Here is a 13,848-nt window from a genome sequence, read left to right as displayed (position 1 = left end):
AATCTATAATGGAAGTAAATCCACCTATACAAAAATTTCGTGTAAGAATCACTTTTAGTTTAAACTTTATCTACTATATTATGAAGTAAATAAGGTTTCATAACTTGCCTGAAGTTCACCGAAAAATGCCTCCTCCAGGAACATATTTGTAAACAAACTTTTGGAACACAAACTATCAAACATATGCACGTTTGGTACCAGTACCAGTAGCACATGGCTATTTCAATTTTCAGTTGCCAGCTTCTAACAGTTCTCTATTTAAAATTTCATGAAACATAATAACAGTTACTAAGATTAATAATTGCTTTCTTAAAGATTTTCAAGTTTCACATCTAAGTTTCTGCACAATTTTTGCAAGCTTATTTCCAGTTTAAAAAATTATCAAATTAGTATGTTCTGAAATTCTAAGTGTTTTAACCCATATTTTAATGTTATTTTTCTAAAATGGTATATATTTCTTCCCCCTTCAGAACTAACATGAGCTAGATGAATGCAATAGTTAAGAATAAAACTCCTAAGGAACAAACACGACTCTCACAAATGGTTGTTTGGTAAATGATTTTGTATATCAAGAAGATGCTTTGGAAGGAAGGAGGGCTTAGAGACCATCGTAGTTTAAAATCAATATGGCTGTCTCACTTGACTCATTTTAAAGAACTCTACATAGCTACACATGGTATTATTGGGTAGTGCTGAAGTAACACTACTACATTTAGAAATAATCTTAATTTCATATTCTATTCAATTTTTCTTATATTTCAAAATATCTTATATATACCTATGCATGGGAAAAGAAGTTCAACTTCAGGAAGTGAATAATTTAGTTAACACTATTTCAGTTTTCAAAATTATTTAGGTTGGCCTGTAAAAACCAGGAAAAATAATACTTAAAAGACTTAAAATTCTGAAATTGAAACTTTTTCATTTGTATGACTTCAATTTTGTAACACCCAAGTGGAAAGGGTGTATGTAGAAGTATGAGCCACTCAAATCTACACTACCCAACCCAAAATAATAGAGAAAATACAACAATGTTATAAAACAAGGTTTATTCTGCAATACTTTATCATAATGAATTGCATCTCTTTGGTAAAAATAAACTTTATAAACATTTTAATAATCAGAGATTAGATACAAAAACTAAACATCTGTTAAGTTGCTTTTAATATGAGCAAAGACTGGCAACTGAGAAGTGGTTCACTTGTGACTGGTCATCTACTGGCAGTTATAACTCAAACTCAGGGCAATTTTTATGCTACATTAGAAAAGAGGATAAGGAAACCAGTTTAATAACTCAAATTTCTTGAATCAGAAAGCATTCTTATACTTTCATTTAAAAAATAAATAATAGTTACAGTGAATTGGCAATTATACATTTTATACACTATATGATGGCAACATAATACTTTAAAATTAAGCACTTAGTTTAATAAGAAATGTACAACAATTTTAAAAACAAGTTTTGACAATGGCACTGGCAGTTAGACGCAAAAAAAATGTGCTTTAAGAAAAAATGGCAGGTATAACATTAAAATACTCTACTTTGTCTTTCAATAAATATTTTGAGTACATCATTAACATAGTGAAGTAAACTTTGTTTCAATCAAAGCTTACACATTTCAAACTAACAACAACAAAAAACCTGTAAAGTACATGTAAACCAGAAGGCCTCAAAGTTTAATCAAATGCTACGGTCTTCACAAATGGTTGTTAAGTTACTGTAGTATTTAAGACAAAAGTCTTTACAGCTTTGTGAAGTATTCACATCTGTTGATTAAATTGCTAGAAAAGGCCTCCTGGTCTACGAAGACACACACATTCCCTCAACACTTTCTCTACCTTGAATTCGTGCTTAACATATATTTAACTGACCACCTAGTATGAACCCTTTACATAATGCCTCAGAAAAGTAGCAAAAGAAAAAATATATATTCTAAGCCTTACTATATACAAGGGAATCTAAGTTAAGAGAAGTCATGCTGGCTATAGGGAGGAAAGGAAAGGCTTGAAGGTGGAAAAAAGGAGGCAATCCACCAATAATTAGCCTTTCCATGAATACAAGTAATGTTTTTTTCTCTGAATTTGAAACGTAAAATTATTAATGAATTTAGTAATATATTGCACAAACAAATTTCAAAGATCTATATTCAAGAAACACTGATTCTTCTGGGATGTGAAAGATGAAGATTAACTGTGCTGACTCAAAACTTTTACTAGAAATCTATTATAAACTGGAATCAGTTATAACAATTTATATAGATGTAAGGCAAATTATGTTAGCTTAAATCACAGTCTTAAAATATGCTGAACATATAAACTCTCTGGGATTGCCAAACTGTTCCTATTACAGTATAATTTCTTATTACTATATTATTAGAAATACAATTTCCAGTCCATAGGACTTGAAATGACTTTCCTTAATTGGGTAGTTATTAGCCATGTTTTTATCTCAACACACCTGAGGAATGGGATTATAATACCTATGAAAGTAACGATGGGGGAATCATAATTAAAAAAGGTACTTCCTCTCAAAAATAACTGCCTTGGTAAATCAGCAAATGGAAAGTGATGCACTGAATTCTGTATAGGAATTAAGTGTAAAATATCCTGTGACTTTTTCTCGTTAATCTTTAGTATGAAAGTGTTCATTGTCCTTGCTAGTGAAGTATACAAATTTTTAAATTTGTGGGAAGAGTACATGAAGAGGGAGAGAATATCAAGTTAAAGAATTATTGTTATTTATATTAAGCTAAAATAATTTTGAAGATCCCTCTCAAAGGAGAACAACTCTCCCCCTCCGTACCCAAGATCATTTCCCTCTGCTTATGAAGAGCAATTATCTAATGGACAGGAACCAGAAAGAACATGTGTGGTACAGAATTTCAGTAGAACAAAATAACTGGAACCAGATCACTGAAACATTGTTACTAAGGTCTATCCACAGTGGGCCACAGTAAATAGCTTTAAGATACTGTTATTAAAATGATTTTTATCATCTGTGTACTATTTATACTGTGATAAAAGCATTTTTTTTTATTATAGTCACTGTCTTCAGTAAAATGTATTGACTTGGATTAGCCATTTTCTGTAGATGAGATGTATATGAAGGAAAAACCCCCAAATACCTCATCCTGCATAGTTAACTATTTTTCATTATCAACAAATTTAAAAATTACTGTATATCAACAGCACCGATTCTTTTGATGTGGCCGCCCAAGTTCAATCACAATTAACATGGAAATGGGACAGATAATATTGTTTTTATCCCTGGCTTAAAGTTTGGCCAATTGAAAACGATGTTTTCGTTATGCCTCTCAATTGACAGTTTTGCCCAAATAAGATTTACAAGTTAAAACAAAAATATTTGTCTCTTTAAGAGAAAAAAAAAGCCAAGAAAATGCTTTAGTCATAGGAATAGCTGAAAGTAACCAATCAAAATCATAAGCCTACGAGTGTATGTATGTATGTATATATGAAATTATCAGAAAAATGATAACAAGGTCATTGTTATAAAACAGAATGTACCATGAGATAAGACTGAACTTTAGGGAAGTTGCTTCCACCAACTGTAAAAAAATATACATAATGAGTAATTTTAGTATTATTAGTATCCTGTGTCCTTAATATAGTCAAACTATAAAAATGATATGGAAAAATGTCTCATTGAAGCAGATTTGTTCCAATACTTAAAATGCCTTAGTCAATGCATGTTTAGAACAGCAATATAAAATCTTTTAGCATGGAATAAATGGCACATATTATGTATTATACTGCCTCCCCTGAAGGGTGTACTGTAGAAGATTTAATTTTATATGAATTTTAAACCCTTGACAGGTACTTTGTCTCTACAGTTTTGTTAAATCCTTTTAAATTTAATTAGGAATACACACAAATTTAATTCATATAAACCTTAGAAGTTTTTTCCTAAATGATCTACCTAAATAATTATGAGGACATAATTATTAATTATTCAAAATGTTTATTTTAGATTACACTCCATTCCTACTACAAAATTCCCAGAATGCAGTCCACTTAACAAGCAAACGGAATTCTCTTATTGCAAAAAGTGTGTCAAAATGAGTGTTAACCCCATAACACACTCTATGGCTATATCCTCTCATTAGATTGTTTCTACTCAACAAAGACAACCAGTGGCTAAAATTCAAACAATGGCTGCAAAGCACTTTGGGAACAAACAAAAAGCCTCCGATAAATTTTATGTAACATCTGGGAAGTAAAAAACATTCAAAGATAAAATTGTAATAGGAATTGGGAGTGTTCTTAGATGAAACTATACCACAAAACTGCCTTTTCTAAATCTCAGAACTCTTTGCTGTACTTTCTGCCTATGCAACCAAAAGGAGCTTCCTAGACCACTAGGACCTTTTCCAATTTATATTCAACTTTGTCCATGGTTCAACAAAAAAATAATTAAAAACAAAAATTAAGACAAAATTAAAAACCCAAATCTCATTCTACTGGATTGTATGTGTCCAGAGAGAAGTATATGAGAAAGACATCAGCAAAGTTTTTAGCTGGATCACCAACTATAGTTAACACAGATTGGAAAAGAAAATGAAAAAAAAGCTATAGTTGCCAATCCTTACACTTTAACATAAACAAATTAAAAGATTTTTCCTACAAGTTTTAAGACAGAGGCTGTGAATTTTCTTATATAAAAATTTCCAAATCTGAGAGACATTTATCACAAAAATTATGTTTTTAGGACTTGGCATCATATCTATGGTTGGGCATGATCCTAACAGCAATTACTTAATAAAAATTAAAACAAATATTCTGTAATAAACAAGTAATTAGCACCCTCCCCCACCCAAAAACCAAAGAAGTCCATTATGGCTTTGATATCCCTTGTAAAGAATTAAGTAGAATAGTATTGCCACACTTTAAAATAATTTCACACAAATAAGTATTTCTATTTTTTCCGCTGCTTTTGATTTTGAGTCTTTGCAGTACTTATTAGGGAACCCAAACATGTACGGATTCCAGCAAGGTGGAGCAGAGATCCAGCTGCCTCTTTGAGCTCCTCATCAATTTCTTGACATAACTGTTTGCGCATCTTTTTGCCTGGCTGCCCTTTTTCAGAGGTATCTGCACAAGCCTGTGATGCATAGCCACTGTCTCCAAGAGGATCATCTTCGTAATCAACATCTGTGTCTTCTTCACTGTGAAATCCTTCACTGCCATCACTTCCCACATGGCTACTCTTTGGGATAAATTCATATGCCTCATCGACAGAGGACAGAGAAGACACACTAGACCTGGACGCGCAGCGCTGTGCTGCCATGCTACTTGCACTGTAATTATGGTCTTCTTTTGGATCAATGCTCGTGGCCAAAGAATCACTCTCTTGCAATCGCATAGTACTGGGATGATTAAACGCATTGCCATAACTCCTCTTTTTCTGCATTGCTGTTTTAAGAGGAAGAGGCTTCTCACCTGTAGAAAAGAAAACTTCCATCAATAGGTCAAAGGCATGTGATTGCAAGAACAGGCCACTGAAACTACTATATCAATACAGAGTAGTGCTTTCATTTAGTAATGTTCTATAGGTTTTTGTTCACTTTTTTTTTTTTTTTACTTAGACCATATCCTGTAGGTATTAATTTGAAACATTTTAAAATCACTTAATCTTATGTCTTGATTTTTCCATGAAAAACATAATTATTTTGAGCGGCTTGTACAGAATGCCTCAGTAAAAATGTACCACTGTTTAGCCAACCATTTCCTTGTTGATATTTAGGTTTTCCCAATTTTTCACTACTAAGAATAATACTGTAATGAGGGACGCCTCAGCACATAAATATGAAAGCAAGAACAATAAAAGTTTGAGGAGATGATATAGGTAGTATGCCTTCATGAACTTAGGCAAGGGAAGATATCTTGTTTGTTTGTTGCCTTCTTGTTTTTAATCCTCTAACATGTCATTAGTGTTATTTTATGCAGTTAACGCTTGTTTATCTCTACCTGCATGTTTATTGCTTGCATTGGTTTTCATTCTTCTTGCATTTCATGCCCACTTCAGGCATCTCTATTTGGGGTCTCTCTCTCTACATGGAAGAAAGGATCTCTTTCCTTCCCTCTGAAATATGCCCCTTAGACTTTACTAAAAGACCCTTCTGATGATTTCACTTTTTAATAATTTCATCTGTCCTTTCTTTCACTGTTTGTCTGAAAATATTTCTATTTATTTCTTCATTATTCTTTTTTAATTTTTAAGATTTAAAAAAAAATTTTTTTAAGATTTTATTTATTTATTCATGAGAAACAGAGAGAGAGCGTGCAAGCGCACCACCCAGGCGTCCCATTATTTCTTCATTATTCTTAAACAGTATCTTTTCAGGGCCTAGAGTCCCTTGGGTGCAGCTATTTCCTTTCAGGAATGAAGATATCATTCCATTATCTTCTGGCTTTCGGGGACACGTGGCTCAGTGGTTGAGCGTCTGCCTTCGGCTCGGGGTGTGATTCTGGAGTTCTGGGATCAAGTCCCACATTAGGCTCCCTGCATGGAACCTGCTTCTTCCTCTGCCTAGGTCTCTGCCTCTCTCTATTGTGAATAAATACAATCTTAAAAAAAAAAAAAAATACTGCAATGAAAATCCTTCTAGATGCCTTTTCTTACACATATGTAAATATTTTTCTAGAATACCAAGAAATAGAATTATTAAGTAAAAGAATATACACATTTCAAATTATAATTGTTTTTTTTTTTTAAACCTAAATAGAGTTGACATACAATCTTATGTTAGTTTTAGGAGTACAACATAGTGATTTGACAATTCTATACATTACAAAATGCTCACCCTAAGTTGTAGTCACCATATAAAGTTATTACAATATTATTGACTATATTCCTTATCTGTACTTTTCATCCCCCTGTGATTTATTTATTTTATAATTGGAAATTTGTAATCTCCTAATTGCCTTCACTTATTTCACCCATCTACCCATTCTCCTCCCCCCAGGCAACCATCAGTTTTTTCTCTATAGTTTGTTTCTGTTTTTTGTGGGGTTTTGTCTTTTTGAAGATTTTATTTATTTATTTATTTATTTATTTATTTATTTATTTGAGAGAGAATGAGTGAGGAGAGGGACAGAGTATGAGTGAGAGGGACAAGCAAACTCTACACTGAGCATGGAGCCCCATGCGGGGCCTAATCTCATGACCCTGAGATCATTACCTGACCCCAAACCAGGAGTCAGATGCTTAATGGACTGAGCCATCCAGGCGCCTGAGTTTGTTTTTTGTTTGTTCATTTGATTTTTAGATTCCACATAAAAGTGAAACCATATGGAATTTGTCTTTCTCTGGCTTATTTCACTTAGCATAAAACTCTCTAGGTCCATTTATATTGTCAAGAATGGCAAGATTTCATTCTTTTTTATGGTGGAGTAATATTCCATTGTGTGTGTGTGTGTGTGTGTGTGTGTGTGTGTGTGTGTGTGTATCTCCTCTTTATCCATTCATCTACTGATGGATACAGGCTGTTTGCTTCCATATGTTAGCTATGTAATAAACACAGGGGTACACATATCTTTTCAAATTAAGTGGGTTTTTTTTTCCCTTTGGGTAAATACCCAGAAGGGATATTTAGAAGACAGTATGGTTCTTCTATTTTTAATTTTTGAGGAACTCCAATACTGTTTTTCGTAGTGGCTGGACCAATTTGTATTTCTACCAATAAGAAGTTCCTTATTCTCTACATTCTCATCGACACTTGTTATTTCTTGTCTTTTTGATACTAGGCATTCTGACTAATATGGGATCTTACTGTGGTTTTGATTTGTATTTGTAGTTGGTATTTTCAAATTGTCCTCCAATTGAGCAAAATGGTTGTACTAATTTACATCCTACAGTGTATGACAACATCCAGTTCCCACAATTAACACCTAATATTATTATTCATTTTAATTCTTCATAATCTCATGGACAAAAAAAGCAGTATCTCAATATTATTTCATTTTGCATTTCCCTGTCTTCTGGAGAAGGTGCACATCTTTTCAAATGTGTATCAAACACTTTTATTTCCTTCTCTGAGACCAATCTAATATATATTCTCTTGGCTTCTCTGTTGAACATTTTCCTTCTTACTTGTAGAATCCTTTTATATACATATACTCAGTATTAACCATTTGTTATACACATAGTAAAAAAAAATGTTCTTTTAGGGTTTGTCTTGTGTGACTTTCCTTACAGATATCTTTTGTTGTCAGAACTCCAACATTCTGATGTTTAATTTAATTAAATTTACCCATGTTTTCTTTTATGGATTTTGCATTTTGTATCTGAAGGGTTTTCTTATTCCAAGGTTTTAATATACTTTCCTATATTTTCTTATTTATGGTTTTTATTTTATTTTTATTTTTTAATTTTTATTTATTTATGATAGTCACACAGAGAGAGGGAGAGAGAGGCAGAGACACAGGCAGAGGGAGAAGCAGGCTCCATGCACCGGGAGCCCGACGTGGGATTCGATCCTGGGTCTCCAGGATCGTGCCCTGGGCCAAAGGCAGGCGCCAAACCGCTGCGCCACCCAGGGATCCCATGGTTTTTATTTTTACTTTTAAATCTTTAACCTTAATTTATTTGTTTCTTGGTCTACATAAAAATATCTATCACAGTATTAACTTCAATTTCATAATTGCTCACATATATTAATGGAAATAGAATAAAATAGAAACTAAGTAATTCCAATGAAAACACAAATTTAGTTGGAAAAAAACAATTTTGCTTATAACATTTAAATATTTTGCATTCTAAATTACATTTAAAAAAGCACTCGCAAAAATCTGTTATAGGAAGAAAGGCATGATTGCTTACATTCTAAAATTCCTTGTTCTATAGAAGTATTTAAGAGCATCATTGCAGTGGCAGCATCAATATCAGATTCTGAAAAAGGAAAAGAATAACAGTATTAATTAATTATAAAAGAGGCTATTATAAGTATTTGCAAAGGTAACTAACATTAAGATTTGGTGTATATTCTTTTACTTAAAAACACAAAGGCACCCACACATTAAACAAAATGAGACACATATTATTCTGCAATCTATTTTTGTTCACTTAAAATTATGAACAGTTTTGTGAACAGTATTGAGTAAAGGGGAATTGAGTATTTCTGGAGATAATAAAATTTCTTACTATTTTCTTAATAACATTTTTTTTTTCTCTAGCTTACTTTACTGTAAGAAGACAGTATGTTATTCACAAAACATACAAAATATGTGTTCATCAACTTTATATCATCAGTAAGGCTCTAAGTAGATAAGTTTTTGGGGAATCAAGTTATACATGGATTTTCAACTGCATTGGGGAAGGGAGCACGGATCAGCACCTCTAATCCCTATATTATACAAGGGCCAACTGTAACTAAAAATGTATATTGAGGCATTCTTCTTTTTTTTTTTTTTTTAAGATTTATTTACTTTGGTGGAGGGAGAGGGGGAGAGTGTGAGCTGGGGGAGGGCCAGAGGGAAAGAATATCCAAGCATACTCCCACTGGTGCAGAGCCCAGTGCAGGGCTCAATCCTACCATCCATGAGATCAGGACCTGAGCCAAAATCAAGAGTCAGATGTCCAACTGACAGAGTCATCCAGGCGCCCCTACCTTTTTAGCATTTAAAAAATATCTTTACTTGGGCATATCTAGAGTTATGAAGTACTGCATTAATTACATACTAGTTACAGGAGTTACTAAAAACACTAAATGAATAACTACTGCTGGCATAAAAGTATTAGTAATGTTTTTAATCATAATTTTATATGAGGCTATAAGTACTATAAACTTCATAAGAGGTCAAATATAATTATGGATATTCCATAAGGAAAATGAGTTTCAAAAGGCCGGTAAAATCAGCAGGTTTTACTCCAGATAAAGTCATTATGTTCTCATATCTACTTTTCTGCCAAAAGTTCTCCATCTTGGCGATTCATTATCCTGAATAACTGTAATTACATAAAAATGAAATGGTATAATCTAACATGAAGGAAAAGCTAGAAAATATTTAGAAATTTTATTTTTTATTATTTTATTATTTTTAAAGAGTTTATTTATCTATTCATGAGAGAGAGAGAGAGAGAGGCAGAGACATTGGTAGAGGGAGAGGTAGGCTCCCTACCAGGAGCCCAATGCAGGATCCAATCCCAGGGCCCTGGGATCACGACTTGAGACAATGGCAGATGTTCAACCACTGGGCCACCCAGGCACCCCAATATTAAAAAATTTAAATTATAAAGGATGTTTAAAATAAGATTTGGATATGAAACTTCCCATTTATATCTCAATGCTAAAAATCTTTATTACCCCAAAGTTTTCCATTTTATTTGTAATCCCTAATTGTAAAGTTATTTTAGATAACAAAGCCATAAAGATATGGACTTATTTTTGTTATTGGCTTTACCAAACAGACTTAAGTAAATCAGAAGATGGTTGTTACAAAGGAGCACATAAAACTACAGCTCTTTCCCTTTCAATAAACTGTGACCTTGTGAAATAAGAGTCTCTATGAATGCCTCCCCAATTAAGGTAGGAACCTGTCTTATCCACTATTTCTACAATGCCTAGAACAGTAGTAGGTCCTTGATAAATGTTCAAATAATGAAGTATAGAACTTCTTTGCCTTCCTTTCCTTAGATTAAGCTGATCATCACCAAATTACTAACTAATGCTGCATATCAATGGGCTTGGCATGTTCTGAGTATTATTAACTCATCTAATCCTCACAACTTTATAATGTGGATACTAATAGTGTTTCCATCTTAAAAATGAAAAACAGGTCTCTAGAAATAATGAAGATTGAACCTTTCAACAGTCTACTTCCAGAACCTAGGCCTTCAATTTGTACTCTATCAATTATCACTCATTAATACCTACTAAGTATCCATGAATAGAGTAGGAAATTCTGCAGAAATTTACAGAGTATACCGGAAATTCTCTATTCTATTATTCACTTAACAAACTGAGTGTCCTCTTATGAGCCAGACATCTTTCCAGGCTATGGAAATATAGCAAAAAACAAAACAGGAAAATCCCTACCCTCTCATAACACAAAGGAATAATTAAAACATAGTATGTCAGAGGTTGACAAACACAAGGGAGAAAAGATAAATGGAAGGGGGATACAGAGTGTTGGGAAGGGTGGTTATACTTTAAACACAGAGGTTAGAGAAGCCTTCAAGAAGAGGCAATGAATGGTTGAGCAAAGATTCAGGGAGATGAGAAAAAGAAGCCATGTAGGTATCTGAAGGAAAAGAATTTCAAGGCAGAAAGAACAGTAAGTAAAAAGAATTTGAATCAGTGATTCCCATGATAGCCAAGGAAGATCTCTCCAATTCTGGTCTTTTAGAATGAGGCCAGACTACAATTTGATAGAGTTCAGTATTCTAACATGTCTTTGATGAAAAAAGGGTAGACTCCAGCCCATATTGTATCTCTGTGTGAACTGGGGAAAAAGCAAGACTGTCTCCAGGTGAATGCTTCGCTGTATGAAGGCACACAGCTTGAAGAGTGTGGGCTGAATTTCAGACCTCACTCATTGCCTCAGCCAAGTGTCCTTGTGCGGGGCACATCTTGCATGGCATTATGCAAAAGCCCTAACAGAGTTTTCTGCTCCATGAAACAATTTTTCTTTTAATATAAAAAAGGTCTATCTTGTTGTTTCCAATTTCATTTAAAAAAAGGGGGGGGGGGAGGCAGTTGTGAGGCAGAATCTAACAATGGAAAGTACTATAATGAGGAAACAATTTCAGAAAATTTATAGTCTTATAAATGAAGTACCCATAAAGTCTTATCAAAAAAATTAATATACCTCTAGCTTAACTTCCTATAGTAAACTTCTATGAGAATTCAAGGAGTCATATTTCTGAAATACCTAAAACTAAAGAACATTGGTGAGGCTTATCGTGACAACCTAAGAAAGCTGCATGAACACCACTTCTTTTCCTAGTTTCTACATACTCAAAATGATAACAAAATTAGGTGCTATTTCTGTAATAGTAGAAGGACAGGAAAAGTGTTCCTTAAACACATTTGTTTCTTATATAGATTTATTATAGCCAAGTTAATTGAACTCTCCCACATGAAAGTAACTTTATGAAACCAAAAACTTCCCTGAAAAAGGATTTTATCTATATGTGATTTGTTTGGTTGAACATTTATAAGTATGCTTCTCTTAATGTCTTGCCAGTTAACTCTAGAAAAATGACTAACAGCAAGATAAATGACCCCAACCTCTGAGCAATCAAGAATACCTGATTACCAATGATTTGTCCAAGGTACTATCTTGAACTTCTTAGAACAAATACAACAAAAACTCTGTGTAGACTTTACAAACAATTTTTATTTAGAATACCCAATCCTGTTTTGGTATTAAATTTAAACTGAAGATTTAATTGTTTACTGTCACAGTTGAAAATACTGGAGTTCAAAACATGCTATTGATTTAATAATTAAGTCAAATAAATTTCTGTCATAAGTGTTAATTTGTATGTCCTGGTTTATATTTTCTTAGCCTTGATGCTGGGAAATTACTAACAATAACTGAGAAAAAAATTCAAAGACACTTGGTTCAGCCATGTGAAAGTGAGGGCTATAACATAAAATTACACATTTCTGTTATCTGATTCTCAATCCATTAAGCTTAAGAAATGATATGAGAGCCATATAGGCAGAATTTAAATGGTTATAAGCTCAGTAATAACTGTAAGGACTTACTATTATCTATCAAAGCTAACATATACATTTACAGAGCATCCAAACAGTAAAGCGAGTATCTCTTGTGATACTTTAATAGAGGAGAACAATTTTGATAAATTGCCAATACTTTACGGTGCTTGGACCACTGATTTAGTTTCATTTCTATTAAGATACAAATTATGCTAATTTGGAACCTTAAATCTGAACTTAAATTTGCACTTAGCCCCTAACATCATCCTTAACTGTCTAAAGTTTGTATTTGGTTGTAGTATATTAGCACTTAAGTATAAATACTACAATTTATTAATTAGAATGTCAGTTCCATTTTTGTCATCTTTGTTCAATGATGTATCCTTGGTGCCTAACACAAAAGTGTGCTCAATAGATATTTCTTAAGTAGATCAATTTATTCTAAATCCACACCAAACCAAAATATAGACAGAAAAGGTTTTGTTTTGGTATCTCAGGGGGAGTGAGATTCCTGTGCCTCTTGCCCCCTGTTAAATAATACTATAACATATATATTGGAAAATAGAATTAGTCATTGTAAGGTAAGGTAAGAGAGACAACTATACTTTAAACAAACTGCTGCACCTACTCTGGGTGATAGTGACTATTTCTGGAGTTTCTATGCCTAAACAAGTTTTCCCATTGCTTGTGTGTGTGTGGTTTAAGATTTTATTTATTTGACAGAAGTGGGGGGGAGAGAGAAAACGAATAAGCAGGGGAACAGCTGAGGGAGAGGGGGAAGCAGACTCCCTGGTGAACAGGAAGCCTGATGTGGGGCTGGATCCCAGGACCCCACATAACCTGAGATCATAACCTGAGATGAAGGTAGATGTTTAACCAACTGAGCCACCCAGGTGGCCCTGCTCTTAGGTGTTTAAAGGTAGCTCTAATATAATGATTAGTAAAGATGATTCTATGAAGTGACAGATGAATCTAATGCTGGATTCTAATACTGGAACTTAATGACACATAAGTGACCTTCAGAAAACACAAAACTGACAGACAGTATGGCCTTATTCTTTAAAGCCCTTCAGCACCTCCCCCAATGCCTCATACCTGGTAGAGTGCAGGTTTTAAATCAAGAGTTTCTGAGTTTCTTGTATGCCATTTACTAGTGGTGTGGCCT

General features: G+C 33.4%; 1 protein-coding gene across 4 annotated transcripts in view; it reads right to left on the bottom strand.

The window, feature by feature from the left end:
* Positions 1-1,034: 1,034 nt before the first annotated feature.
* FOXN2 (forkhead box N2) overlaps positions 1,035-13,848 on the bottom strand; it is a 66,137-nt gene continuing 53,323 nt past the window's right edge. For 3 of the 4 annotated variants that reach the window (XM_072768282.1, XM_072768281.1, XM_072768283.1), the window contains exons 5-6: positions 8,840-8,908; positions 1,035-5,457 (exon numbers count right to left, since the gene is read on the bottom strand). In XM_072768282.1, coding sequence (XP_072624383.1) covers positions 4,934-5,457; positions 8,840-8,908 — 593 coding nt within the window. In that variant the 3' untranslated portion in view covers positions 1,035-4,933. Of the gene's footprint in view, positions 5,458-6,215; positions 6,586-8,839; positions 8,909-13,848 lie in introns of those variants that run through there. The other variant, XM_072768284.1, reaches the window with a different exon arrangement.

This window comes from Canis lupus, chromosome 11 (assembly GCF_048164855.1).
Source record: "Canis lupus baileyi chromosome 11, mCanLup2.hap1, whole genome shotgun sequence".
NCBI lineage: Eukaryota > Metazoa > Chordata > Mammalia > Carnivora > Canidae > Canis > Canis lupus.
This window is presented reverse-complemented; position numbering and strand designations above follow the sequence as displayed.